The 27401-nt window shown below is 46.1% G+C and overlaps 1 protein-coding gene across 2 annotated transcripts in view; it reads right to left on the reverse strand.

The window, feature by feature from the left end:
• ARIH1 (ariadne RBR E3 ubiquitin protein ligase 1) overlaps positions 1 to 27401 on the reverse strand; it is a 97607-nt gene that overhangs the window by 55478 nt on the left and 14728 nt on the right. For both annotated transcript variants that reach the window (XM_075897555.2, XM_089781924.1), the window contains exon 2: positions 1292 to 1359. In XM_075897555.2, the coding sequence (XP_075753670.1) occupies positions 1292 to 1359 (68 nt within the window). The remainder of the gene's footprint in view (positions 1 to 1291; positions 1360 to 27401) is intronic.

Here is a 27401-nt window from a genome sequence, read left to right on the forward strand (position 1 = left end):
GTGGTCTCCTCACCTCAAAAAAGATATTTTGGCCTTGGAAAGGGTTCAGTAAAGGGCAACTAAAATGATTAGGGGTTTGGAACGGGTCCCATATGAGGAGAAGTTAAAGCGACTGGGACTTTTCAGTTTAGAAAAGAGGAGACTGAGGGGGGATATGATAGAGGTTTATAAAATCATGAGTGGTGTGGAGAGGGCCGATAAAGAAAAGTTAGTTATTAGTCCCCATAATAGAAGAACTAGAGGACACCAAATGAAATTAATGGGTAGCAGGTTTAAAACTAATAAAAGAAAGTTCTTCTTCACACAGCGTGTAGTCAACCTGTGGAACTCCTTGCCAGAGGAGGCTGTGAAGGCTAGGACTATAATAGAGTTTAAAGAGAAGCTAGATAATTTCATGGAGGTTAGGTCCATAAAAGGCTATTAGCCAGGGGTTAGAATTGGTGTTCCTGGCCTCTGTCAGAGGCTGGAGAGGGATGGCAGGAGACAAATCGCTTGATCGTTGTCTTCGGTCCAACCTCTCTGGAGCACCTGGTGCTGGCCACTGTCAGCAGACAGGATACTGGGCTAGATGGACCTTAGGTCTGACCCAGTACAGCCGTTCTTATGTTTATATATACTGAGCACCATGAAGGTAACACTCTAGTGGGCTTCACAGCTGACCCGATAGGGGCCGCTATGGGAAAAAGTTTCCAATGTCTGTGCAAGCAGCACATGCACACTTGATTAGAATCCACATGAAGAAGAAACCACGATTGAAGTCACCACCCCGAAATACAAGACACAAAAATTACATGTCCAAAAGATGAAAACTAGCCAGGCTAGCATACACTGTACTGATGCCCTGTATCAGTCAAGAAGGATTTAGTCACTGCAGGATTAATGCAGAGTCTATTTCTGGCCACCCAAGACTCAACATGTTAGACAGAAAAAGACTAAAATACAAGGACAACATGCAAAGGGCACCCCATCTGAGTATTGCAAGTATCTGCAAGGTAACAAGTACACGTTTGCACTTGCTTCTCTCAAGGGCATTTGGAATCCTTGCAGAAATACAAAATTCCTAAAGCACACACACGGGATGGAGATGAGGCAAGAGCAACAAATGTCCCCTCGTTATCGGTGCTAAAACAACTGCTGGGGTGCACTGACACAAACAAGGACCAATTTCCCCTGCCTTGCATTTTCCATACATGCTGTATTAATCTGATCCTGGCCAGATCAGTCCAGTTGCCACACTTCCTCCTGGGTTTTAAGTGAAGGGTGTCTATCTACCCAGAAGATGGCTACTTACCTCTCCATCAGCTTCTCTTTATCCCAGTTGAAATGGCTAAGTAGTATTCTGGTGATGGTTGCCGGATTCTAGAGAAAGAGAAAATAAAATAATGTACAGTAAGTACGAGGACACTCATAACTCAGGACACTGGTGATCAGTGAGTTAAAAAGGCTCTTGACAAGCAAATGTGGAGGTCAAGAATACTAAATGTTTATCTCCATGGTGAATGAACTACTAGTCCAAGCTAGGGATGTAAAAAGTAGAACCGTTTAAATGGTTAACATCAATTTATAAGCGGGCTCCTGCTGCACAGCAGCTCCCAGCTTTATATATATAAGCTTTACACACGCTGCAGGTGCTGCTGTATACCACTAGGTTTTTTAATGGTCACATTTTTAACCGATTTTTTTTACATTCTTAGTTCAAGTAGTTAAGCACATGTGAAAAACAGGCTTGTTTAAAATGTACCTGAGCATAAGCATTGTTCATAAGTTCTACCCTAGATATTCAATTAAGCAAAATGGAAAAAAAAATATTGTAAACTCAATGCTCCGCATTGTCACCACAGTGACTTCACGTCTACTGCATATCACTAAAGCAGGGGCTCTCAAACAGGGGTTTTACAAGTGTCAGCCTCCACCCTAAAACCCTGCTTCACCCCAACATTTATAATAGTGTTAAAAACTATAAAAAAAGTTTTACATCCGAAAGGAAGTCACACTGAGGCTGGCAGTGTGAAAGGGGTCGTCAGTACGAAAGTTTGAGACCAACTGCACTAAAGAGAAGGCGGGTGAGGTGGACAGAACCTCTCTAAACCATAGATGTAAAACCTCAGTTAGTTAACTGGTTACATGTTAAGTTTATCTGTTAATTGACTAAACCAGGGCTGCTCCGGGCTGGCTGCTTCCTGCAGGGCCGGAAGCAGCAACTGAATGAGCTGGGAGCTGCAGACTGCTTGATTGGAGCAGCCCTCCCCCTGCAGCAGGCTAGGAGCTGCTCCCGGGTAACTGCATGTTGATGCTTACCGAGTAACCAGTTAACTGATTACCTGTTCACATCCCTACTCTAAACCAGGACTCTAGTTCAGCAACATCTGCAGTCCACTAGGACCACGGAAGTTCCTGGGCCAGAGTCTGGCTGGGCTGGCGGCAGATGCTCCAGTGGGCTGTTAGCAGAGCTGGAGAGCGGGACCTAGAGGAGCTGCAGATTGCTGGTAGGGCTGGAAACCCAGACTGCTGGGCTGTAGGCTGGCAGGGCATCAGGGTCAGTGGCAGGAGGGGCGTGGGCATGGAGGTCCGACAGGCCTGCTGTGACCACAAGTCCAGCTGGGCTTGGCCGCTAGCCTCCTGGCCAGATGCCCTCCCCCCCCAGCTGCCAGCTAGGAGCAAAGCTGGACTATCGGGCTACGGTAAGGGGACCAGAAGTAGTGACCTCCCCTTGTCTGGCAAAGTTTCTTGGTCAGGACCATTCAGATCCCAAGACCAGAGAGGTTCAACCTATTGTATCTTCTACTGGATCAACTTCTCTTGGTGAAAAGCAAGTTTCTGAGCTGCAGATACTCCATTCACAGTCTAAATACACGAACAGACTGTTTAGCACAGAGAAATAGTAGGGTACTGGGAATGTTGAACATTCATTAAAGGGGGTAAACAGCGAGCTGCTGACTTTGGCACAAAACAGAATTACTCAAGAGAATTAAGGCCAAAACAGACTGAGAAGTGTTACAAAGGAATCTTCACAAAACTGGGCCACTGGGCAACAAAATGGCAGATAACATTTAATGTTGATAAATGCAGAATCATGCACATTGGAAAACAATTGCAACTAGCCACACAAAACGATGGGGTCTAAATTAGCCATCATCACTCAGGAAAAACGTTGAAGAAATCATGTTGTCAGAAAACTATCCATCCACTCAATATGCAGCAGCAGACAAAAAGCTAACAGAATGGTAGGAACCATTACAGAAGGGATAGATAAAGACAGTAAATATGCCACTACATAAATCTATGATATGCCCTACTTGGATTACGCCATGAAGTTCTGTTTGCTCCATCTCAAAAAAATATTCAAAATAGAAAAAAAGTGGTGAGTAGGGCAGTACAAAATAGCTAGATATGAAAAAGATTTAAAAGCCTGTTTACAAGATTTAAAAGGCTGTGACTGTTCAGCTTGGAAAACAGAGACAACCAAGGGGGGATCTGATAGAAGTCTCGAAAATCAGGATTGGTGCAGAGAAAGTAAATAAGGAAGAGTTATTCCCCTCTTCACAACACACAAGAACCAAGGGTTATCCAATGAAATTAATAGCAGCAGGTTTAAAAACAAACACAAGGAAGTATTTCTTCACACTATACCCAACCTGTGGAACTAGTTGCTACTAGGGATGTAAAATCTCATTTAGTTAACTGGTTAAAAGTTCAGTTTACCCAGCTAGCGTATTAAACTGGGCTGAAGCAGCTTCCTGCCTGCAGAGGCTGGGCCATGGGGCTGGCTCCTCCAGCTCTCACCAGTTAATCGCAACCAAAAAGCATTACCTGTTAGGGTAATGCTAACCAGTTAAACACTCACATCCCTAGCTGCCAATGCTGTGAACACCGCTATTAGTAAACATGCTCAGGAATGCAACCCCATGCTCTGGGTGTCCCTAAACCTTCAATTACCAGAAACCAGGACTGGACAATGGGATTAATCGAATTGTCCTGTTCATTCCTTCTGACGCATCTGGCACCAGCCACTGTCAAAAGACAAGATACTGGGCTAGATGGACTTAGACCCAGTATGACCATTCCGATGTTCTCCTGGAAGCCCAGTGTGGAGCAGCTACTCTGCCCTGTCCTCAGTTTCCCCTGTGGGCTATCAAATTCAACAAGACACAGACAGCTAGTGGTGCCCCTTTAGGGGTGTGGGTGTAAGTTTATTTAACCAAAGCCCAATCAGACAAGCAATCAAGTGTCCTTGTACCTTAGCACAGGCGGGGAGGGAGGCAGATGGTGGAAAATTACTATTTGTCTACTCCATGGGAGTCCTCTGTCCAGGCTCTTCGCTCCTAATGCCTTCATGACCTGGGACCCTGTTCTGGAGTCAGGTCTGCCCTCACACCAGGGGGAAGAGCTCTCCTGACTGAGCGCCCCTACACAGGCCAACCTGATGCAGCTCCTCTCTGGAGCAGCACGTAGGTTCCCAGTTATCCGGGCCTCTTTCTTTCTGGAAAGATCCTGTGATTGGGAGGCGGCTTTGCTAGGATTGTGTCACTTTATCCTTTTGTAACTGTCTCCGTCCAGGAGCACCTTTCTTGGGTCCCCTTTTCCTGACGAGCTCCCCTGAGATGTTCCTTTTCCAGGCATTCTAGACCTCTCCTCTGCATTTTGGGGTTGGTGGAATCATTAGAAGCCCGTATCTGGCCCAGGTATTCCCTAATGTATTAAGTGCCACCCTGTCACCGGGATGGATCTGGGCTGGCTCATTCCCCTACAGAGTTTGGTCCCTGACCCTGTTGGCAGTGCCCTTTTGGTATTGGAGTTGATTTTATTGCCTGACCACCTAGGTCACAAGTTACAATTTCAAAATTTACAATCGCTAAAACTTGCACTTTAGGGAAAAAAAAACCTTCATTTCAATAAGGCAGTGTTTGTCCAGTGTCTCTGGCAGCGCCCTGCCAAGCATATCTGGCAAATGCCATATATGGGTTTCTCCAGCTAATCATCCCTGCACCATCATACACATTTAAATCAGTGTTTTGCTGTAAGACAGTGACCTCTGCCTTGCACTAGAAATCTAAGCAAGTCAACAAGAAAACACAGCAGTGAATTTGCCAGAAAGATGCACAAGGATACAAACTTTTCCTACATTATTTTTCCCTGCTGCAATGTTAAAATGCTCTTAATTATCTTCAAGTACTGTCCTCGACGGGCTGCAGCAGCCCATCAGGCCCTTGGACCACTAAATTCACAATTCTGTATTTTCCCCTTAAGCCCTTCAGAGATCAAGTGGGTACAGCAGGAGTGAATAAGGGGACCGTTTTGGAGTCAACTGCATCACACTGGCAGGAAAGCAGAAGGTGGATACAGAAGCATCAGACATCTGAAGACCAGGGACCAGTATGCTATTTTGAAGAGGAGAAACAATTTTTAGTCAAATGCTTTGGATACAGATTGAACTTTGGTGAAATAACATTTGTTTGATTTGTAATTGTACAGCATTTTGACAAAAATGAACTAGTTTCATTTGCGGAGTCTACGATTTCAGGAAAATAGCATTGCAGCTCTCTACATCAAATCTTCTAAATCTGGAACTCCAAGACATCTTCAGCAATGTAACAATAGAGAAAAAGTAAAGGAAACTATTTTCCTCTCTTCCTTCAATGGTAGAAGGCTTCAGTGTCACAAGAGGGAATGCTACACCTACATACCTGACATACTGATGTCACATTACAGGCCCAGCGAGTTGCAATGTGTTTACGACCAGAAAAGTGGCTCATTTCTACAAGCCAGCTGAGGTGCAGTTTCCCTTAGCTACTTCACTACCAAATTACATGTCTAAAGTCAAAGATTTACTGGCAGCATACCAACCTCCTACCAGATCTAAAAACTGGGTTATCTGCTTTCCACAGCACAAGATCTAAGACTTAAAACATAGCTGGTTTTGTTGACACAGAAGGCAGGATATGACAGCTTTGTAACTCCATCCCTAATCTAATACAAGTTAAATCTTTGTTCATGAATTAAGCTAACAGCACCTTGAAAACCAGGGAGGAGAAAAGTTTAAACGGCTTAATTTGGTAAAAATCACCATGTCATTTCAGCCACAATTAACTGCAGATGTGAAAAACCTTTGGCATTAAGGGCTGTACTACTTAAAGTGACTACTAACAGTCCAATATGCAGTGATAAAAAGAAATATTTGCAACTGACATCTGAGACTACATTTCTGAAACTATACTGCACAATCATCTTTAATGCTACTACTACTGTATGAATATATAGTTACTCACACTCTTTTGGTTCTTATTCCCTATGCACTGTGCTAAGTTTACAGAATAGTTTAAAAGCTGCATTTTAATAGACACAACCAGCAGATTGTCTTGCTTTATGTTCTTATTCATTGAGTTACTCCTATTGCACATAAGATTATAATCCTTTGTGCCACCAGAAATAGTTGCTACAGGCAGGCTGTGATGATGCACACAGGATTTAGTCTGAAACAGCAGCAGGAAGAAGTAGGTTATAAGGACATCTCCTGTTTACAAAAACACATTTTAATAACCAAATAAAGCAGCCAGAAACAGATGGCAAGCAAGGGAGAGACTAGCTTGTGTTCCAATATTAGATTTTCATTCAAACAATGTTTGAGGACAGCCAGAATACATTTACCACACAAGACCAATCACCTATTAATTTTACATCCTTAAACCTAGAAAGGTTGCTTACTATTCACTAGAAGCTAATCAAAAAAGTGAGTGATATCTTGAGTGTAAGTGAAATAGAAAGCAGCCATTTTGTTGAAAAATTCTAGAAACACTTTAAAGACAAGCTGACAGCTATTGTAGAAGGGAAGATACTCCCAACCGTTTCACAGAATTTGAACGACTGCCACTTGTTTGAGGATTTATTCTGTTCTAAAGGAATCTCTCTGCTCTCTACTTGGGTATCCAGAGACAGGAAGATTAAACATGAAAAGAAGAATGCAGGAAAGAAGCAAATGGGCATCCTAAAAACTTCAGAATGCAGGTTTGTGAAGTTTGGGGGGGGACACTATTGGGAAGTGATGAAGACGACTGAAGTGTAAACTCCTTAAATTTTGCGGATTGATTGTATTTATAGCTAAGCAAAAATACAAATCAAATTGTTAAAGTCAATTTGTTCGGCTACCAAATAAAACCTTTGCATTAATTGTTGGCCAATCCCCACAGAGGGGTCACAGAAGGGAAAAGCTCCACACTCCTAAAAGAAAAAGTTAAAACCCCGTGGGCATATTAAAATGATACATGAATTGTGAGCTAGCTTCAGAAAAATTGAGAACACATTTAAAATGGGGGATCTGAAAATACAGGCAGTCCCCGGGTTACGTACAAGATAGGGACTGTAGGTTTGTTCTTAAGCTGAATCTGTATGTAAGTCGGAACTGGCATCCAGATTCAGCCGCTGCTGAAACTGACCGCCAGTTCTGACTTACATACAGATTCAACTTTAGAACCCCAAGCGTTCCCAAGTCAGCTGCTGCTGAAACTGATCAGCGGCTGATTCCAGGAAGCGGCTTCCTGTAGTCAGCGCTGGTCAGTTTCAGCAGCCGCTGACTTGGGCACGCCTGGGGCAGAGCAGCTGGGGTGCTGCTGGGTTGCTCCAGTAGTGCCCAGAGCGGCGCTGCGGGACCAACTGGCAGCACCCCAGCTGCTCTGCCCCAAGGTCCACAACAAAAGCCTGGTCTGCTGGGGGGGACACTAGCTGCGCTCCCCCCCCCCCCAGCAGACCAGGGACACGGGGAGCAAAGCCGCAGTGGCAGCGGGGCTCCACGCCTCTGAGGCTTTGCTATGGCAAAGCCTCAGAGGCGCGGGCGCCCCCGCCGCGGCTGCGGCTTTGCTCCCGGTGCCCCTGGTCTGCTGGAGACAGTCCCCAGCAGACCAGGGACACCGGGAGCAGCTTTTCTCGCCCCGGAGGTTGAGGTGGCGGGACCGCTGCCTGCGAGCTCCAGGGCGAGAAAGCCCCGTTCGTAAGTGCGGATCCGACGTAAGTCAGATTCGCGTAAGTCGGGGACTGCCTGTACTGGAGTGACATTTTGTAGTATCTGATTGTCATTGCATTCAGTTTCAAGACAAGTTTTCTAGGCAGCTAATAACAGAAATGCATTTGAAGAAATCAGCTTCTCACCAGTACTTGCTGTTCCAATCTAGCATTCAGTACAAACCAATAGGCTTTTAGTAGGAACTCAGCTCATGTTTAGCTCCCCAGCAAAACCGCTCCACCTCCTCATGACACAGCATGGATAAGTTCCTCATCTTGGGCTAGGTCTAGACTACAGGGCTTTACCGGAAAAAGCTACGCAAATTGTGCTCCGCAATTTGGGTAGCTCCCCCCTCCTCCCCCCCCCCCCCCCCGATAGCTTTTCTGCCATTTGGGCCAGTCTAGACAGGGCGAAATGGCGGAAAAGCCTCCTCTTTCGGCGGAGCCCTTACACCTCGTTTGCTCTTCCTCAAAAAAAAGCAGAAGAGTGAGTACGTTCCTTGGATACCTCCGGTATCCCGCAAAAGCCCTGTAGTCTAGACGCAGCCTTGGACATTACCATTATACAGCATCTACTTCAGGGCAGCAGCTTTTGCATTTCTACAGTTTGCATCAAAGGTTAAACTGACAGCAGGGAATAGAACGACCATGCCTCCATATGGCCTATTGGGACTCTACATGGCCAAACCCTTCTAATGCTGCTCGACTGTACACACAAACAATGCCTTCTGTCATCCTGCTCACACAAGCTATCCACGCCAATACTCTCAAAAATGCTGACTCTGCCCAAATCTCTCAAGTATTTGAGTGACGGGCTCAGATACACTCCACAAGCGGACACACCAAGAAAGGTGAAATTCCTTGGCTAGTGGCAGCTAGCTGATCTCCGAAAAGATGTTTCAGCAAATACAACAGAAAGTTCTATCTGTTGTAGAAGGACATCTTGTACAAGGCGGTGTAGAACAGGCATCTCTGTAAGATGTGCAGTGTAGAAACTGGAAGTTAAGTACTTAAACCACACAGCCAACCACCACAAACATCTTTTTAATAAAGTAGCATCAACATATTGCTGCAGTCATCCCATGCTACAAATAGTTAATCAGTCAAAACAGTAACCATTTTGTCAATATCCAAGTGCCAAACATTTTTGAGCATGCGCAGAACAGCACTGGATGGGCTTATCCCAAAATCCTCTCTGCCAAGTCATTGATCTGTCTCGTAAAACTAGCTCACAGGTCAGGCCAGTGGTGCTCTGGGTCCACTTAGTGAGCTGGTATTTTAGTGACGTAGCTGCTAAAAGGCAAACACATTTATATGATGCAACTTGTACAAAAAAAAACTATAAACCTCTCACCTGCCTGAGCAATATAACAAAGCCTGATCCCTCCACAGCCACTTGCTAACATCCAGTCAGCTATTAAGCTTCCTGGCCTCCAGCTACTCATCTCTGGGTTGCACACACTTAAATTAATGGGGGGGAAGGGAGGGGAGTCAGGCTGACTGATGCAAACACCCAGTATAAAGGTGCACCAAAGCCAAGAAGCATGGCTCAGAATGCATAAAACTCCCAGTACATCCTAGTGTCCCACCTAGGCGAGTCAAGGGCTTTACATCTCCCCCTTGGTGGCAGCGGCTCAAGTCCCACAGTGCCACACAAAAGAAAGCAACCAATGGGGAGGCACAGAATATTAGATATTTGTTTCTACTCCTTGGTTAGTAGCAGGCTTGAAACCTACATTACACACACACCCCCCCCCCCGGCAATAACCTAGCTGCATGTTATTTAGCCTTCCCCATCCCTCACTGAAGACAGGACTACCAATTTAAGCTTAACATGGTGGGACCCCAACAGTCTGTCACTGAACACCACTATTCACTAGGGACGTGACAGTTTCACCAGTGGAGCTGAAGCAGCACCCCACCTGCCGTAGGCAGGGGGCAGCTCCAGTCCCGCAGAGGTCCACCATGGACACCAGTCCCGCAGAGGTCCACCATGGACAGGGGCTACTCTGGCCAGGCTGAAACAGACCCTGCCTGTAGGGAGCCCTGGCCCGCCACAGGCAAGGGGGGCAGTACAGGAAGGGGCTGCTCTTGCTAGGATGGAGCGCCCACCTCTTCTCCCACCACTCACCCACCTTTATATTGTTTAACCACTTAGCTAATTCAAGGGGATATAAAATCCCTGCTTCTCACTCAGGCTGCTTATGTGGAGAAAACTCCTCCCCCCCAAACAACCCCACAAGCCATGACCAAATCCTTAGGAAGATGCAGCCTTTCCATTCCATTCCTTTCCATTCCTGTTCATATCCTAGGTCCCGTCTGGATTCCTAGAAGCTCTGCCTTACTGGCCTTCTATGGCCACTTTATCTTCAGTCCTCATCTAATGTAGCAGGAAAGATCAAATGCCTTGCCTCTTTCTGACCATGTCACCCATTTTGAATCCCTCCATCACGCCCTTCTCTCCCCCCAATCCAAGTATCAGCTTAATCCTGCAAAGCCCTGCTGCACTCCAGGCTTGTCTGCACAGCAAGTTACCCTGCCGCAATCTTCAGCACACCAGCTGGTCATCCAGCAATGTCCCTACATCTTACATCAAGCCAAGCCACTCTGGGGGACAGAGTGCCCCCAGCAGCATTCATGCAGCAAATTAGTGTACAGCAAGCTGGGGCACCTGCCCTACTTACATACCTGCTCTAGTTGTCAACTCTGTAACAAGGTCAGTTTCGCCTGTCTGCTCTGTCACTTCCAAAACATTGCCACACACTCCAGCATGCCACTCCCATGCTTGGAATTGGCCTTCCAGAACTCCCTGTCCTCATACCAGCCTCTCCCAAAGGCACTGCTGCGGCATCCTCTGAAAAAAGGCTGGCTGGCAATGGCACAAAGCAGTGATTTGAAATTCAGTTCAAGATTTCTACAAATATACAGTGTTATGGCAGACTGTTGTAGCCTAAAAATGGACATCAAGTGTAATCAACTGCTTCATTTTGTTGTTTGAGCTCTCTGGAAAGTTTCTAGCTTAACCATTAATTGGCACAAGGTTCCTTTGCCTCATCAAGCTCTTGAAACACTGAATACACAAGTGACAATTCCAGAATGAATTCCCCAGTGAGGAACGCCAGTAGCATCTCTCAACTAGAAATAATCTTGATTTGTCCAGCTTCTCAAGCATTCTTGAAAATTATTTGTCGTCTCAGATGATTACATAAACTCTGCTACTGCATCGCAACACAGAATTAAAAACTGCACATGGATTACAGGAAAGCAAGGCATTTAAAAGGTCAGATTTTGACATCTGTTTTTGTAAGATAAGGATCAGTGGTCTCAGAATAGGAACAGATTTTCAACTGAAATACTTACAGATCTTCATTCAGGATTGTTTTGACTATTAGCATTTCATTGTGGCACATGTATATAAAGTTAGGCCTTTAAAAACACCAGAAGGAAGTACCACAAATTAGAGGCACTTGCCAATAGTGACCAGTGTCACTCGACACCATTCAAGAAATAGAACACACAGCAACACTGAACTTTGGTTCCTTGGCAAACAGTTCTTCTGTTTAACCCAGAGGTTCTCAAATTGGTGTCATAAAACCTCAAGGGACTTAATTACCCCTCCTATTTTTAAATATGTAAGGAGGAAGGTGTCACTCCTAGGCTTGCTGTATGAAAGGGCTCACCAACACAGGAAGTTTGAAAACCTACCCTTTCCAGAGTTAGCACCCATTGTAGTCAGAGAGCTTTAAGACAGTAGGACAGCTACCATTACAGAATATAATCCAGCCACGTTTTAGCATAGCCATTACAGGAAAGAATAGAAAACTTTTATCCTAAGGTGTTAACGCCCCACATGGCTAAGGCCCCTCTGGATGCTCCATGCCAGGGCTACTCACACAGCCCATGTAAGCACCCACTGGGCAATGCAGTAAAACCACCTCCCTGAATGGTGTTAAGCCATGCTCAGCCTAGGGAGGGCCATGCTGTGCAATTGTAGAGACTCTGAGCTGTGTTGAACCAACCGTCTTCTAGCAGCTGTTCAGGTTGCCCAGTTCCCAGCAATAGTAACCACTTGAGTTGCGATTGTGACCTGCAGTATCTCGAGCACCCTGCGTGTTTTTGAAATGCCTGTTCCTAACTGCCCAGCTTGCTGAGCACACCTAACAGATCTTCCTTGTTGTGTAGGGCTGCCCAGCTGGCTCCACGCCCTAGAGCCACGTTTCTCAAACTGTGGGTCCCGACTCCTCAGGGGGTCGCAAGCAACTTAGAGGGCGGTGGCGGTATCACAAAGTTTGAGAACCCCTGCCCTAGATGCCCGCTTGCCTGGAGTAGACCGCAGTACTCGATCTCCCGGGGAGAAGAGGCTGTGCAGGCTCAGCTATGGACCTGCTGTGGAAGAGTGGACATGGATGAAAAGAATGCGGGGGGAAGCAACGGGTGTGCCAAGCTCTCTTCCAGACTCACGGGACCAGTGTTTCTTATACTGTGTTCTGCGGCACACCGATATGCCACAGAGAACAACAAAATGCAAAATAGCCACCTTTAAAGGGGAAGGCAACCGTATAACTTTTCCCCCGACCCTTCCCCCCCTTCCCCAGCCTTTTTTGGGGCTTGGCTTTAAAAAAATCCTTGGTGTTCCTCATAAAAAAAAATTGTTTGGTGCTCCTTGGTCTTAAAAAGTTAAAGAAACACTGCGCTGGATGGAGCAAGTAATTACCTTCCCTCTCCCCACGCCCCACTGTGTCAGCTACATACAGTGGAGGGCCTGCCCTAAGCTCGTGGCTGGTCCTGCCAACAGAGGATTTCCCTGATTGTAAATATAGATGGTAATATTGGCCCCAGGCAGTGCGTATGAGAAGGAAAAAGCCAGAGGAGAACCTGGAGAAGCAGCTGAGTGTTTCATCATGAGAGGAAACATCTTCTTGGGAACAAAGCTCCCTCGAGTGCCATGGCGCATGCTTGGGGATTTCTGAGCAGGGAAATTGTCTGCTCTTTTTACTGCATGCAGGGAAACAGGACTTGGTGTACACAGACTGTCACTTACATATGGATTTTTGCCATCCTAGCAGAAACCAACATTAAAGGCTCCAAATGCTTAGGTTTCAGGGGCAAGAGCCTCATTTGCTAGAAACCAGAATTATAACTGGATGAAACGTAGAGCCTCCTGCATCTCAAGATAAAGTGCAATATGGTATAGATCAGGGCTACTCAACTTTGGAAGCCCCAGGGATCACAATGATACTCTCAGCACATGCCGAGGGCCGCAACTTAATCCTAGAACACTAGAAAGGGAAGGGACCTCGAGAGGTCAAGTCCAGTCCCCTGCCCTCACAGCAGGGACCAGTACCATCTACCATCCTGAACCATTAAACGCAAATATATGCAAATAGCTTCTTTCACATTGATGGACATGAATACAAAGATTAAGGCAAGACTACACAACACGCAGGCCCCATTTAAGTAAGTTATGCTGTTGATAATAAAATGCAATATCTACCCATTTCCACCAATTGGCAGCACTTTTAACGAGCAATGACAGTCCAGGAATTTATTAGAACGCATAGCAACAGATGACCATTATATTGACTCACCGCTGTGGAGCATGTTCCCAGTGGAGGCCATGTTGAAAGGATCCCACCTGCGGGCTTCATGTTGAGCCCCGCGTAAACCTAAACCACACCATGGGCCGCAAACAAAATGTGCAGACACGTGCACAAGCGGGTCAATGCAAGGTGTCTGTCAGCCTAACTTTGTAATGTAAACCAGGCCTAGATCTGTGATTATCTTGGAATCCAAGAGGCCTCAGATGGTGGCCATTAATACCTTTCAACATTTACTTTGGTCAGTCCATGAACAGTCTTTTAGAACAACTTCCTCTAGTTGGAAGACGAGGAATGATTGGCAGCCCTTTCAACTTCCACATCTCGTCAAGCCCGGATAACAGCCCCACTGAAGCATAGAGACTGATGAAAACACACTCAATGTGCTCAGATTCATAAGTCCGACAGAAAACTATTTTGCCTCAAGAAAGAATGGCTAAGCAACTGTGTCACCTGCATGTGTGACCGTGCCTCTTCTACAAAGAACTCAAGGCCTGTCTATATTTACAACACTACAGCAGCACCAGTGTACCACTACAGCAATTCAGATTAGACATTCTACTGCAAAAAATAAAAGGGTTCTCCCATGACTGTGGTCAATCCACATCCTGAGAGGTGACAGGTAGGTCAGCTGAAGAATTCCTCTAATGTCTACACCAAAGGTTAGGGAGCGAAAAATCCATGCCCCTGAGAGAGAGTGCTATACTAATGATAGTATAGGCCAGCTGGTGCAGCACAGACATACACCCCGGCAAATAGTTAGCTCATACACATACACAAAAATAGGATATACAGATTCAGATTGGAACTGTAAAGTTGACATGTGACATGACCTATTCTGCATAAACCTTTTAAAGTTATGCACATTCATATCCATAAGCCAATGTTCATAAAGCATGGGGGAAAAGGGGGGGGGGGGCGTGAGAGGTCCATCGATAGCTATTAGCCAGGATAAGCAGGAACGGTGTCCGAGCCTCTGTTTGCCAGGAGCTGGGAATGGGCAACAGAGGACAGATCACTTGATGGCTCCCGGTTCTGTTCATTCCCTCTGGGGCACCTGGCGTTGGCCACTATCAGCAGACGGGACCCTGGGTGGGATGGCAGAGATGCAGAAGCGTGAACATGTACATGGCTAGCAGATGAGCCTGGGCTCATCAGTCAACCTTCACGAGGGGTAAGCGGACAGGAGCCAGTATCTGTGGGGAGCTAGCTTTTGAGCCAGCTCCCCATGTATACCAGCTCCTGTGGAGCTGCCTGCCTCCCCGTGCTGTTGCCTCCGACAAAGACAGCAACGTGGGGCCACCTCCTCCTGCACGTAAACATGTAACTGCTGAAATTCTCAGCCTTTATACATTTACCTGTACACATTTTAACATCCCTACTAGATGGGCTTTTGGTCTGGCCCGGTACAGTCATTCTTACGTGTTTCAAATTGACAGCGTTACACAATGGTTTATTACAATGCGCCTCTGGATCATTACTTGTTTGCTCACACTGTACAGTCCAGCATTCCAAATTCATTACATGGCTCCGTGTCAGAGTTGTAATTGGACTTGGTAAAGAACAACTGCTTCCATTTTTATCTGGCTTAAGTGCCTACTTACTCTGAGGTCTCTCTCCCTGTGGTACCCACTTACATACAAGCTTGGAAATGGGGTGGTTGCCTCGTTCAGTCCTACCTTCATTTCAAGAAGCTTTGGGGGAAGGGGGGGTAACCAAGTTAGTCTGATCAGGATAAACTTAAAAAACAACCAATAGTCTCGTAGCACTTTATAGACTAACAAAACATGGAGATGGCATCATGAGCTTTAGTGGGCACAGCCCACTCCTTCAGGTGGGGCCCACGAAAGCTCATGATACCATCTATATGTTTTGTTAATCTTTAAAGTGCTACCAGACTATTTGTTTTTTAAGTTAATTTTAAAAGACTGCCATCAGACATGGGAAAACAACAATGCTGCTGTCTCAGCCAATCAAGGGTTTCCAAGAGAAAAAGGAGCAGATTGTGTGTTCTCCTGTCCCTTGCACATCTTCCATTGAGGACACTCTGATAGCAGAATTTTTTTTTTTTGTCATCTGAAGACAGCAGCACTTTTCCATTCATGTCCCTGACCCACTTTAAATAGGATTCAAGATGCCATCAGACTGCATAGTCTACCTGCTCTGGACACTGTCTGGTCAAACCAGTCAGACACCAAACGAGTATCCAGCCCTCTTTTCATAGAGTTGCTATTGCCATCGCCTCCTCCCTTTTATCAACAACTAAGGCTGTGGCTAGCCTGAATGAAGAGGCCATTACTGAAAAGGGACAACCCCCAGAGCACTCTAGTATCCGAGAAGGACCACCACAAAACAATGCAACATCTTGGCTTATTCCACATGTTTTAAGAACTCCCGTTATGACTAAAGCTAAGGTTTTCTAGGGATGTTTTCAGTCCAAGTCATGGACAGGTTATGGGGCATCCATGAATTTTTGTTTACTGTCCATGACCTAGTTCCTGACTTTTACTAAAAATATCCCTGACAAAACGGGGAGGGAGAGAGTCCAGTTTCATAGAATCATAGAACCATAGAGCTGGAAGAGACCTCAGAAGGTCATCAAGTCCAGCCCCCTGCTCTAGGCAGGACCAATTCCAACTAAATCAACCCAGCCAGGGCTTTGTCAAGCCGAGACTTAAACATCTCTAGGGATGGAGACTCCACTACTTCCCTAGGTAACCCATTCCAGTGAAATAGTTTTTCCTAATATCCAACCTGGACCTCTCCCACCACAACTTGAGACCATTGCTCCTTGTACTGCCACCCGTCACTACTGTGAACAGCCTTTCTCCATCCTCTTTGGAACCTCCCTTCAGGAAGTTGAAGGCTGCTCTCAAATCCCCCCTCACTCTTCGCTTTTGCAGACTAAACAGACCCAAGTCCCTCAGCCTCTCCTCATAAGTCATATGCTCCAGCCCCCTAATCATTTTGGTTGCCCTCCGCTGGACCCTCTCCAATGCGTCCACATCCTTTTTGTAGTAGGGGGCCCAGAACTGGACACAATACTCCAGATATTGCTTCACCAAAGCCGAATAAAGGGGAATAATCACATCTCTGGATCTGCTAGCAGTGCTCCTCTTAATGCACCCTAATATGTCATTAGCCTTCTTGGCTACAAGGGCACACTGTTGACTCATATCCAGCTTCTCATCCACTGTAACCCCCAGGTCCTTTTCTACAGAACTTCTACTGAACCGGTTGGTCCCCAGCTTGTAACTATGCTTGGGATTCTTCCATCCCAAGTGCAGGACTCTACACTTGTCCTTGTTGAACCTCATCAAATTTCTTGTGGCCCAATCCTCCAATTTGTCCAAGTCACTCTGGACCCTATCTCTGCCCTTAAGCCTATCTACCTCTCCCCCCAGCTTAGTGTCATCCACAAACTTGCTGAGGGTGCAATCCATCCACTCATCCAGGTCATTAATAAAGATATTGAACAAAACCAGTCCTAGAACCGAACCTTGGGGCACTCCCACTAGAAACCGACCACCATCCTGACATCGAGCCATTGATCACTACCCGCTGGGCCCGGCCTTCTAGCCATCTTTCTATCCATCTTACCATCCATTTGTCCAATCCACATTCCATTAACTTGCTGGCAAGAATATTGTTATCTAACCTTGCTAAAGTCAAAAGCCTTGCTAAAGTCAAGGTATATAACATCCACTGACTTCCCCATGTCCACCGAGCCAGTTACCTCATCATAGAAGCTAATCAGATTGGTCAGGCACGACTTGCCCTTTGTGAATCAATGCTGACTATTCCTAATCACTTTCCTCTCATCCAAGTGCCTCAATATGGATTCCTTAAGGATCCCTTCCATGATTTTTCCAGGAACCGAGGTAAGACTGACCTGCCTTTAGTTCCCTGGATCGTCCTTCTTCCCTTTTTTGAAGATGGGCACTACATTTGCCTTTTTCCAATCATCAGGGATTTCTCCTGATCTCCATGACTTTTCAAAGATAATAGCCAAAGGCTCCTCAATGACATTTGCTAGCTCCCTCAGTACCCTTGGATGCACTAAGTCCGGACCCATGGATTTATGTACGTTTAGCTTTTCTAAATAGTTCCTAACCTGTTCTTTACCCACCACGGGCTGTCCATCTTCATCCCATCTTGCATCACTTAGCGTAGAAGTCCGGGAGCCCACCTTGTCCGTGAATACAGAGGCAAAGAAAGCATTGAGTACTTCAGCTTTCCCCACATCATCTGTCACTAGGTTACCTCCTGCATCCATTAGGGGCCGCACACCCTCTCTGATCACCTTCTTCTTGTTAACATGCCTGTAGAAACCTCTCTCGTTATCCTTCACATCCTTAGCCAGTCGCAATTCATTTGCGCTTTCGCCTTCCTGATAACCCCCTGGCATTCTCGAGCTATACCTTTAAACTCCTCCCTGGTCATTTGTCCAAGTTTCCACTTTTTGTAAGCTTCCTTTTTGTGCTTAAGTTTACCAAGGATTTCCCCTGTAAGTCAATCCGGTCTCCTACCATGTTTGCCTCTCTTGCTACGCGTCGGGATGGTTTCTTTCTGTGCCTTCAATAAGGCTTCTTTAAAATACTGCCAGCTGTCCTGGACTCATTTCCCCTTCGTGTTAGCATCCCAGGGGATTCTGCCCATCAGATTTCTGAGTCAAAATCTGCTTTTTTGAAGTCCAAGGTGTGTATTTTACTACTCTGTTTTCTTCCTTTGGTCAGGATCCTGAAATCTACCATCTCATGATCACTGCTTCCCAGGTTGGCACCCACCTCCACTTCCTCTATTAGTTCCTCCCTGTTTGTGAGCAGAAAGTGAAGCTGCGCACGGCCCCTGGTCGGATCCTTCAGCACTTGTGTCAAGTTTAATGGGAAGAGGAGGGGGGGCATCACATCCATACGACCGTTGGGGTGGCCGCTTTGGGACACTCAAAAGTGTAGAGCCCAAGGTGGGCTGCCCCAAACCGCCCTATGGATGGGATATCTCTAGGTCCAGGCTCCTCCCACTGCCCACAGAAGCTGGGAGCAATGGGGTAACCTCCCTATCCCGTAAAGGCTGGGAGCTACACTCCCCCCGCATACATCACTGTGGGAACTGAGGGGCCACTGCTGCCAGCAGCAGCAGCTAAGAACAGCCCCAGGGCTAACATGGCCAATGTCAGACCTCTCTGGAAGTGCTGGAGTCCACAAGTTAATTGGCACCTTAGTTCTGCCCAGTGTTAGAAGGCAGGCTGCTGCACCACACACACTCACTCACTCACCCACCCCAAAGCCATTCTTTGTGTAACTCGGGGTAAGCAAGACAGGGCTGCACAAAGCAGCAACAGGCACCTTCACAGAAAGATGGATTATTGGCTTCAGAAGGCTCCACAGCCAACACTGAGGAAAGGTAACTGCAGGGTAAGAGAAAGGGCACTGACAGACCCCGGGACAAAGTGAAACAAGGACCAAATAGGGATGTAATAGTGTAGTAGATTAACCGATAAGCGAGTGCTCGTCCATTAATGCTAGCAACCCCCTCCTCCTTCCCTGCGGCTCTGCACGTAAATTCTTAGTGAAGTGGCCAGCAGGCTGGCTCAGCTCGTGCCTGGTCTTGGCATCAACCCCTGCTGCAGCTCTGCATGAGCTGGAACGGAGCTAGCCTGCCCGTGCCCTGCTCTTCATCAACTGCTTGTAGTGCAGAGCCATAGCAGGGGTAGTTGCCAGGACCCGGCCCAAGCCAGGACTGAGTGGTTGCAGTGCTAACCCACATTAGTTCATCATGCAGTCAACAAATTGTGTTGACTACATGATTAACCAACTGCATGCTTAATATCCCTAGAATCAAATATGGAGCTATTTCCATAGCCAGATTCTAGAATGGGACACCAGGGCTGGTTACAATAGCACAGTAAAGAGTTTTCAGATCACACCACTCCCAACCAACAACAAAACATTTTATGTTTCTAACAGCCTTCAAGATCTATACGACTGTGCAGCCTGCACCTCTGATAGGACAGGCTTAGCCATGAACCTCATTTGTCTCATCTGAAACCAGTAAAGCGTAGTCGCATCCTCTATTGTGCACCATCGGCTTCCTTTGCTCCAATGGACAAGTGTAAGAAATTAAAGAGTACACACACTGCATTTTTTACAATTCAGTGTTAATTCCAGGTATCCGCAATATAGGGAAGGCTTTTTGTTTGAGTGAGAGCCTCAAAGCTAAACAAGCTCAGCTGTAAATAAGAAAAATCTTATGTATACAGTACTTATTACAAAAACACTTTTATAAACTAGGAAGGGTTTTTTATCTAAAAACAAAAATGGAGAAAACTGACTCAATCCACACTGGCCTTAAAATCATACGTGGAATACTCTGGCCATTGACAATGGCTCTTTGGGTGGGTTTGTTCTGCAGATCTTTTTGGTAATACAGGAGAACTACCCCTCATTTCATAGATGCTTGCCAGGCATTTTAAGTTCTTATCATACAAAATCCTTCCACCAGTGTGAAATCGGACAGTTGAAGTCAGACCTGTTACCAGTATGATTAAGTTTGGAAGGATGCATTCTGTTTAGGGCAACTAATGAACTTCACAGTTTATGGAATCACGGAATCGACATTAAGCTATCCAACCCCCTCTTCCCCCTCCCCTCTGACAATGCAGGATTGTATCCTTTGAGACAATTCCTAGGGTTTTGCCCAGTCTAGGTTTAAGATCCGTCAAGAAATGAGGCTTCTGAGACTTGTGGGCGACTGTCCAATCTCAATTAGACAGTACTCAGTCTCAGTTATTTCAATTTTGTCCCACTAATCCTGTTTTCACAACATAAACCCTTCCAGATTTGTGCCCACTATTCACTCCCCACACCCACACTCTCTCTCCTAATGAAGGTTTATACATTTAACTTGTAACCTTATTTCAAATCATTTCCTCCAACCCCATAATCCTCTGCATACTAGAGTTCCTAATGCCAGAGTTTGCATAAAGGATCCAAGCACCTCAGGGGACTACAGTTTATTGATTTTTCTTAATATGAACAAGATCACTATGAAGAACTAAATTCACCCGGATACTCTTCCTCCCTATACCAGCACATTGGAAAAGTTGGTCCCTATTTGCCCAGACTATTCTGGCTCTCGTGTTGTTTCCCACTTTATTTTGGGATACTGAACATAGCGTATGTGTGCTTTTTACCATTGAGCAAGAATAGGTGCAATCCCCAACCATATCAATTACTGTGTATACACACACAGAACCCCGTGGTGAGGGCTTGGTGATGCAGAGGCCACAAACCCCCAAGATCAAGTCTTATTCTAGGACACAAATGAAAGGTAATAGTGTCATAGCTTTGCATGATCACAACAAAACACAAAGATTGTCCAGCTTGGTACCCCAAGCTTGATGAGCCTAAGTACTGGAAGAGCAAGAGTTAGCTAGAGTTACAAGCAGAGTCATAATGGGAAGTTTATTGGTAACTGCCCATTGAGCACCAAACTAGGAAGGATAAAAATAAATGATTTAATAAACTGATTTTTAATCATCATCTAAATCATTAAGAATACTGCATTTCTCTCTCATTAAGAAACAGAGAATTAAATCTAACCACAAACATGCTAGACCTACACTTCATCTCATAAAAATGAATGAATGGCTCTAGTTCAGGGCTTTCAGTTCGTTTCTCAACAGACAAGTCACATGTACAAAGAGACGGAGACTGGATAGGATTATTGTTGTTCTGTGCATGTGGGGTGGCAGAGCTGGGCCTAGCAAGGCAGAGGAGCTAGTTAAGACGCTGCCTTGATAGACATGATATACAGGCAGTCCCCGGGTTACGTACAAGATAGGGACTGTAGGTTTGTTCTTAAGTTGAATCTGTATGTAAGTCGGAACTGGCATCAGACGCTGCAGAAACTGATCAGTTTCAACCGCGGCTGAATCTGGATGCCAGTTCTGACTTACATACAGATTCAACTTAAGAAACCCATGCGTCCCCAAGTCAGCTGCTGCTGAAACTGATCAGCGGCTGATTCCAGGAAGCCCGGGGCAGAGCAACTCTGCCTCGGGCTTCCTGTAGTCAGCCGCTGGTCAGTTTCAGCAGCGGCTGACTTGGGGACGCCTGGGGCAGAGCAGCTGGGGTGCTGCTGGGTTGCTCCAATAGCGCGGCTCCTCGGCGCTACTGGAGCAACCCAGCAGCACCCCAGCTGCTCTGCCCCAGGCGCCCTGATTCAGCCGCTGCTGAAACTGACCAGCAGCGGCTGATCAGGATGCCTGGGGCAGAACAGCTGGGGTGCTGCCGGGTTGGTCCAGAGCGGTGCTGCGGGACCAACCCGGCAGCCCCCAGCTGTTCTACCCCAGGGGTAGGCAAGAAAAGCCTGGTCTGCTGGGGGGGGGGGGGGGGGGGAGGGCACTAGCTGCACCCCCCTCCCCAGCAGACCAGGGGGACAGGAGCAAAGCCTCGGAGCACGCCCGCAGCGGGACAGCCCAAGCGCGCCTGGGCTGTCCCGCTGCGGGCGTGCTCAGCGGCTTTGCTCCCCGTCCCCCTGCAGAACGGGCGCGCTTGGGCTGTCCCCCTGCGGGCGTGCTCAGCGGCTTTGCTCTCCGTCTCCCTGGTCTGTAGGGAGACGGGGAGCAAAGCCTTGGAGCACGCCCGCAGCGGGACAGCCCAGGCGCGCCCAGGCTGTCCAGCTGCGGGCGTGCTCTGAGGCTTTGCTCCTGTCCCCCTGGTCTGCTGGGGGGGTCCAGCAAAGCCGCTGGACCCCCCCAGCAGACCAGGTACACCAGAGCAAAGCCACCGCCTGGGTGGCTTTGCTCCTTTGCCCGGGAGCAAAGCCGCCCAGGCGGCGGCTTTGCTCGGGTGTCCCTGGTCTGCTGGGGAGGTCCAGCGGCTTTGCTGGACCCCCCCAGCAGACCAGCGAGACCGGGAGAAGCTTTTCTCGCCCCGGAGGACACGGGTGGCGATCCGCCGCCCGTGAGCTCCGGGACGAGAAAAGCCCCGTTCGTAAGTGCAGATCCGACATAAGTCGGATCCGCGTAAGTCGGGGACTGCCTGTATAGGAAAGAATGGAGGCAGAATAGAAAGGCAAAGTAGACTGGAAAGAAAAAGAGAAGACATTCTGTACACACTCAGCTTCCTATATTCCCTCCCACATGCTCACAGAAATACTGTCATGGCTTATGGGCATAACAGATGCCCAATCTGGTAATATTTTGAAGGAATTCCTTCCCTGGGTAAAAAAGGAAAACATATCAAGTGTAAGCAGTGAAAGGAGGAGATACTGGGCCTAGTTACAAGAATGAAACACCGTAAGGAAAACTGCTCATTGGAATGAAGTGATGTGGATGTGCCTGAAGAACACTGTGGATGATCAATTGGTTAACTTAAATAATTCACTTTGCAAAGCATCGTTCTTCAGGACTTTCTCTGTACTCGTAGTAGAAGTGTGAGCTAAGTCAATTCCCAAGCTGTTTGTTATGTTGGATATTGCGAGAGAGTTTCAACAAGTCATAAGGATTCGTTTCTAAAACATTAGCTTAGCTATCACCCAAGTATCCAGCACAGAAAGCTGAAGTAAGACGAATCTAGAGCGTCCAGTTGCCACTGGGTATCATTTTCTTTTTATATTGCATAATACATGCCCCCTATTTTGGCCACAGACTGTAATGATGATTTCATTAATCTATTCCGTTTTACTTCAGCACAGCACAGCTTTCCCAAGAGAACCCCATCCTATGTCTTAAAAAACAGAAATGCCAGTGAACTTAATGGGGCTCACTCCAAAATTAAGTGTATTCTATAGTCAGTCCTAGCTTTTTTTATTAATTTGGAATCAGAGCTGCATCCTTACTAAAAAATGTAAATGATTAACTGAATAATTAGTGAGAAGAACGACCATTCAAATAATTTTAAAATTTTGTTTCAGGATCCCATTTAAGTGGGAAAGATTGGTCTTGGACTATCTGCAACAACTTCGACTAAAAGTACCAGTGCGTGACTCTGCACTGCTGCAACTTAGCGTATTTCAAGACAATAAAGTATCAGTAGCAAACAAAAAGATTTCAATCATCCAGTAAAACCACCACGAAGGATGTGTTTATGATAAGGACCAGCAAATACCCACAGGCCACCACAGATGAAAAGATTGCTTGTGGTTCACGTATGCCACAAATTCTTTTTAAGTTGTTAACAATAAAACACTTCATTGACATGGTTGAGTCCTTACTCCAGGCTACACTCCACCTGGTAGAGCAGACAGAGACAGAAGGTTCGAGACATAAGGCATGAGAAGGAATTTGAACAGTGTGCAAGAAGTAGTGAGAAGCTGCCAGTTTCAGCCTTGATGGGAGGCACAACGTACGCAATGATTCAGTAATATGTGCATGTGACAACTGAAGATGGCGTTGCATCTCTTTGAAAAACAATAGATACATCGGGAAATGCCCATGCAAGATAATATTTAAAAGTAGTGGCAGTGAATGCTGTAATAAATTGAACAAAAATTCAATTGTTGCATGCATAGTTGTGTCAGACAATGCTGCAAATGTGGCAAAGAGGAGAAAATACTTCTGTTTCTTTTTTCAGGTATGCTCCGTAACACATGGCCACAGTGCCCATACAATGCATCCTTTAGCCAAAGGCTTAAGGAACTCTCCTTCAGGAAAGATAGAAAATGAAGTTGCAAAATATTTCCATAACCACCATTTTGCTTCAGCTTCACTGAAGAGAGCAAGAAGATCCAAACTAACTCTCCCTTCAGATGTTGGATGGAAATCTGTGATTGACTGCTTTAAACAGCTTATTAAGAACTGGCTTATTCTCATACAACTTTGTGAAGAAAACAGTGATTAAGTAGATTTGGTATCTCATCCAAAGTATCTAACATTGGACTACAGAGGAACATTGAAAATATGCTCACTATACTGAAGCCTTAAACTTCAGTGAAATTGCTGCAGCACTGCTGATGCTGTAGAAATCTGGAGACATCGACAAAAGAAGTACCTCCCCAGAAGGCTAAACTCTAGGGCACTAAAGAAGCAAATGGATCAAGCTCTAACTCCACTTCATTTTCTTCCAAACATTCATGACCCCAGCTAAAAGTAGATGCCAAACTTCTGAAGATGGTGCTGCTGCCAGGACATGGACATCTCAAAGTCACTCCTCAGCTATAATAAATTTCAGAGCCAGAGTGAAACCTTCCAATCAGTATACTGTTCAGAACCTCACCAGTAAACAAGTCACTCCCCTGAAATGGTGGAAATCATTAGCCAGGCACCTTGAAACCGAGCTCCTTCCCTTGCAAAGCCAACTTTTCCCAGCCTTAGCTTTCTCTGCAGGCACAGAGAGAATATTGTCATGGTCTGGCATTATTCATTCTAAGGTATGAAATTGACTAGGAGATGAAAAAGCAAGAACACTAATAGTCTTGTTTCAGTCTATCAATAAAAATGACAGCAGGAGTGGGGAAGATGAGAGCTAGTTAACATTTGGTGTTGTGAATATGTGTCTGTTAAGTGTTAAACTTTGAAAATTAATTTTAAAAAGTTTAAGGAAAACCTTCAGACAACAACTCAAGAGACTACTGCAATTGCAAATGTACAACATTTATGTAACAGTTAAGATTTGGTTTAATAAAATATAAGTGCTATTGTGAGAGAGATTTAGTTCTTACCGTCCCTAATGTACTGCTGCTGCATCTGCAGCTTGACGGAGGTAATAAATATAATGTGCTATTTCCTAAATTAATAAAAATCAATATAAAGTGGGTTTTACCCACAAAAGCCTATGCCCAAATAAACAGTCTTTAAAGTGCAACAGAACTCCTTGTGTTTAATACAAATGAAGTTATCTAAACAAATTACACAAAGTATCTCTCCTAAATGTTGTAAAATGCTATAAAGAGTTGTACATGTAAAATTAGTGATCAGATCTGCACCTTGTTTAAGAAATGTGAAATAATATTGGTGGGAAATTTGATTTAAACCAATCCACCTTGCCTCAAACTAAAATTTGAAGGAGTTACAGTCTTTGAACGAAGGACCTCCTTGTATTCCTGTAAGTATTTGGCCTTTTCCCCACCACACATCTAAAGGATTCATAGGAATGATACTTATATCACAATGGGATTTGTTCACTATTTGACAATGGCCTTGTTCAAGTGTGGACATGCATATGAAAAAGTCAACTATATCCAGTCTAGGTCCAGCCATCACCTCTTTCCACATCCCCCTCTGGCCCCATCAGTGATGTCGACTCATCCACTCATTTGTCAGCTTCTCATACCAGCTGCTTTACACATGCCATGGCCTCATGCAAGAAATGCCTTTCCCAAGCTCATCTACAAGGCATAGACACAACCTTCATAACATTCAAGTTCCTCCTCAATGCCTCTCTGTCTATGCCTGTGGAAATCACAGGCAACACTGATGAGCCTGAGAAGTGAGTGGGGAAATGTACACTTCCTACAGTACTGAAAACGTAATACCCTCCCCTTTCCCTCTACCTGTGCTATCACTGGCATGTCAGTCAGGGTGTGATGGTGCAATCCGACATCTGTGACATCAAAACCCAGCGCTTTTGCCAACACAAGCTGTGTATACACCAGGGGTGGGTAATCACTTCCAGAAGGAGTGGGGCCAGGACACTTCCATGCTTCCTCACCCACAGACCCTGACTGATCCGGGTGTGGGGAGCACGCACATCTGGCCGTTCCCTCTAGGCATCCGTCCCTAGCAGTGGGAAGAGACTTCACATGCTCCTCCCTTCTGCCCCTGATCAATCAGGGCCTGGGGAGGGGGAGCACGTAAAGTCTCACTCCCTGCCCCTGCCCTGAAAGGAAGTGCTGCGCATAGAGTCAAACAGCAGCTGAGCAGCAGCTGGGGGAAGACTGAGTGCTGAGCCCCTTGCAGGGTGGGAATAGACTTCACAAGCTCCTCCAAGCCCCGATTGGCCTGGGGGCAGGGGGAGTGCAGGAGGTTTCCTCCTGCCCTGCCAGGAGCACACAGAGCTTCTAAATGCTACACACTGCTTGCAGGGCAGAAGGAGACTTCTTCTGTTGGCAGTGGCTACAAAAAACCACCTGCTCCTCTACCCAACAACAGCATTTGGATCCTTCTTCCCTCAACTGCTGAAAGCTGGAGTCTGCACTGGGGTGACTGTTGCAGCAGCCGGGGAAGGACCCAGCTCTGGCATGCCTGGGCAGCAGCTCAGTTTGACTTCACACATTTCCTGGAGAGGTTCACTAAGACAGGGAGCATACTACTCACAAACTAGCTCCGAAGAAGTGAGCTGTGCCCACGAAAGCTCATGATACCATCAACGTGTTTTGTGAGTATCAAGTGCTACCAGACCATTTGTTGTTTTTTTTCCCCTGCAACAGACTAACTCGGCTACCCCCTGAAGCTCTATAGACAGAGTCCCAATTCTCAGCAGCCAGGAATCCTGCCTAGTGTTGCCCAAGACAGTAGGACAGCAGCACCTCCCTTCAAAAGAGGCTGGCAAGATGGTTAGTGTTTCCAGACGTTACCACGATGGTTACACTAAGTTTAAGTACTGGCCGAAGTTTCAAACAACTGCCGAAAGCTAGGCTAAGGGATGGGATTTTCAACAGTCTCAGTGGTCGAGGCACACAAGTCCTGAGTGCTTCTAAAAATTGAAGTCTTAGGCACAAATGTGAATTGTTAAAAATTTAGAGCTGTAAGTTTAGGTCCATTAAGGGTGAGAAAGTGAAACACTTACTGCAAGCAATCCCAGGTATTTAGATACAGTTAATTATACTTGAATGAACCAAGTATTTTGAATACTGAGTGTAAGTACTCTG

This window comes from Pelodiscus sinensis, chromosome 14, assembly GCF_052426305.1.
Source record: "Pelodiscus sinensis isolate ZL-2025 chromosome 14, ASM5242630v1, whole genome shotgun sequence".
Lineage (NCBI taxonomy): Eukaryota > Metazoa > Chordata > Testudines > Trionychidae > Pelodiscus > Pelodiscus sinensis.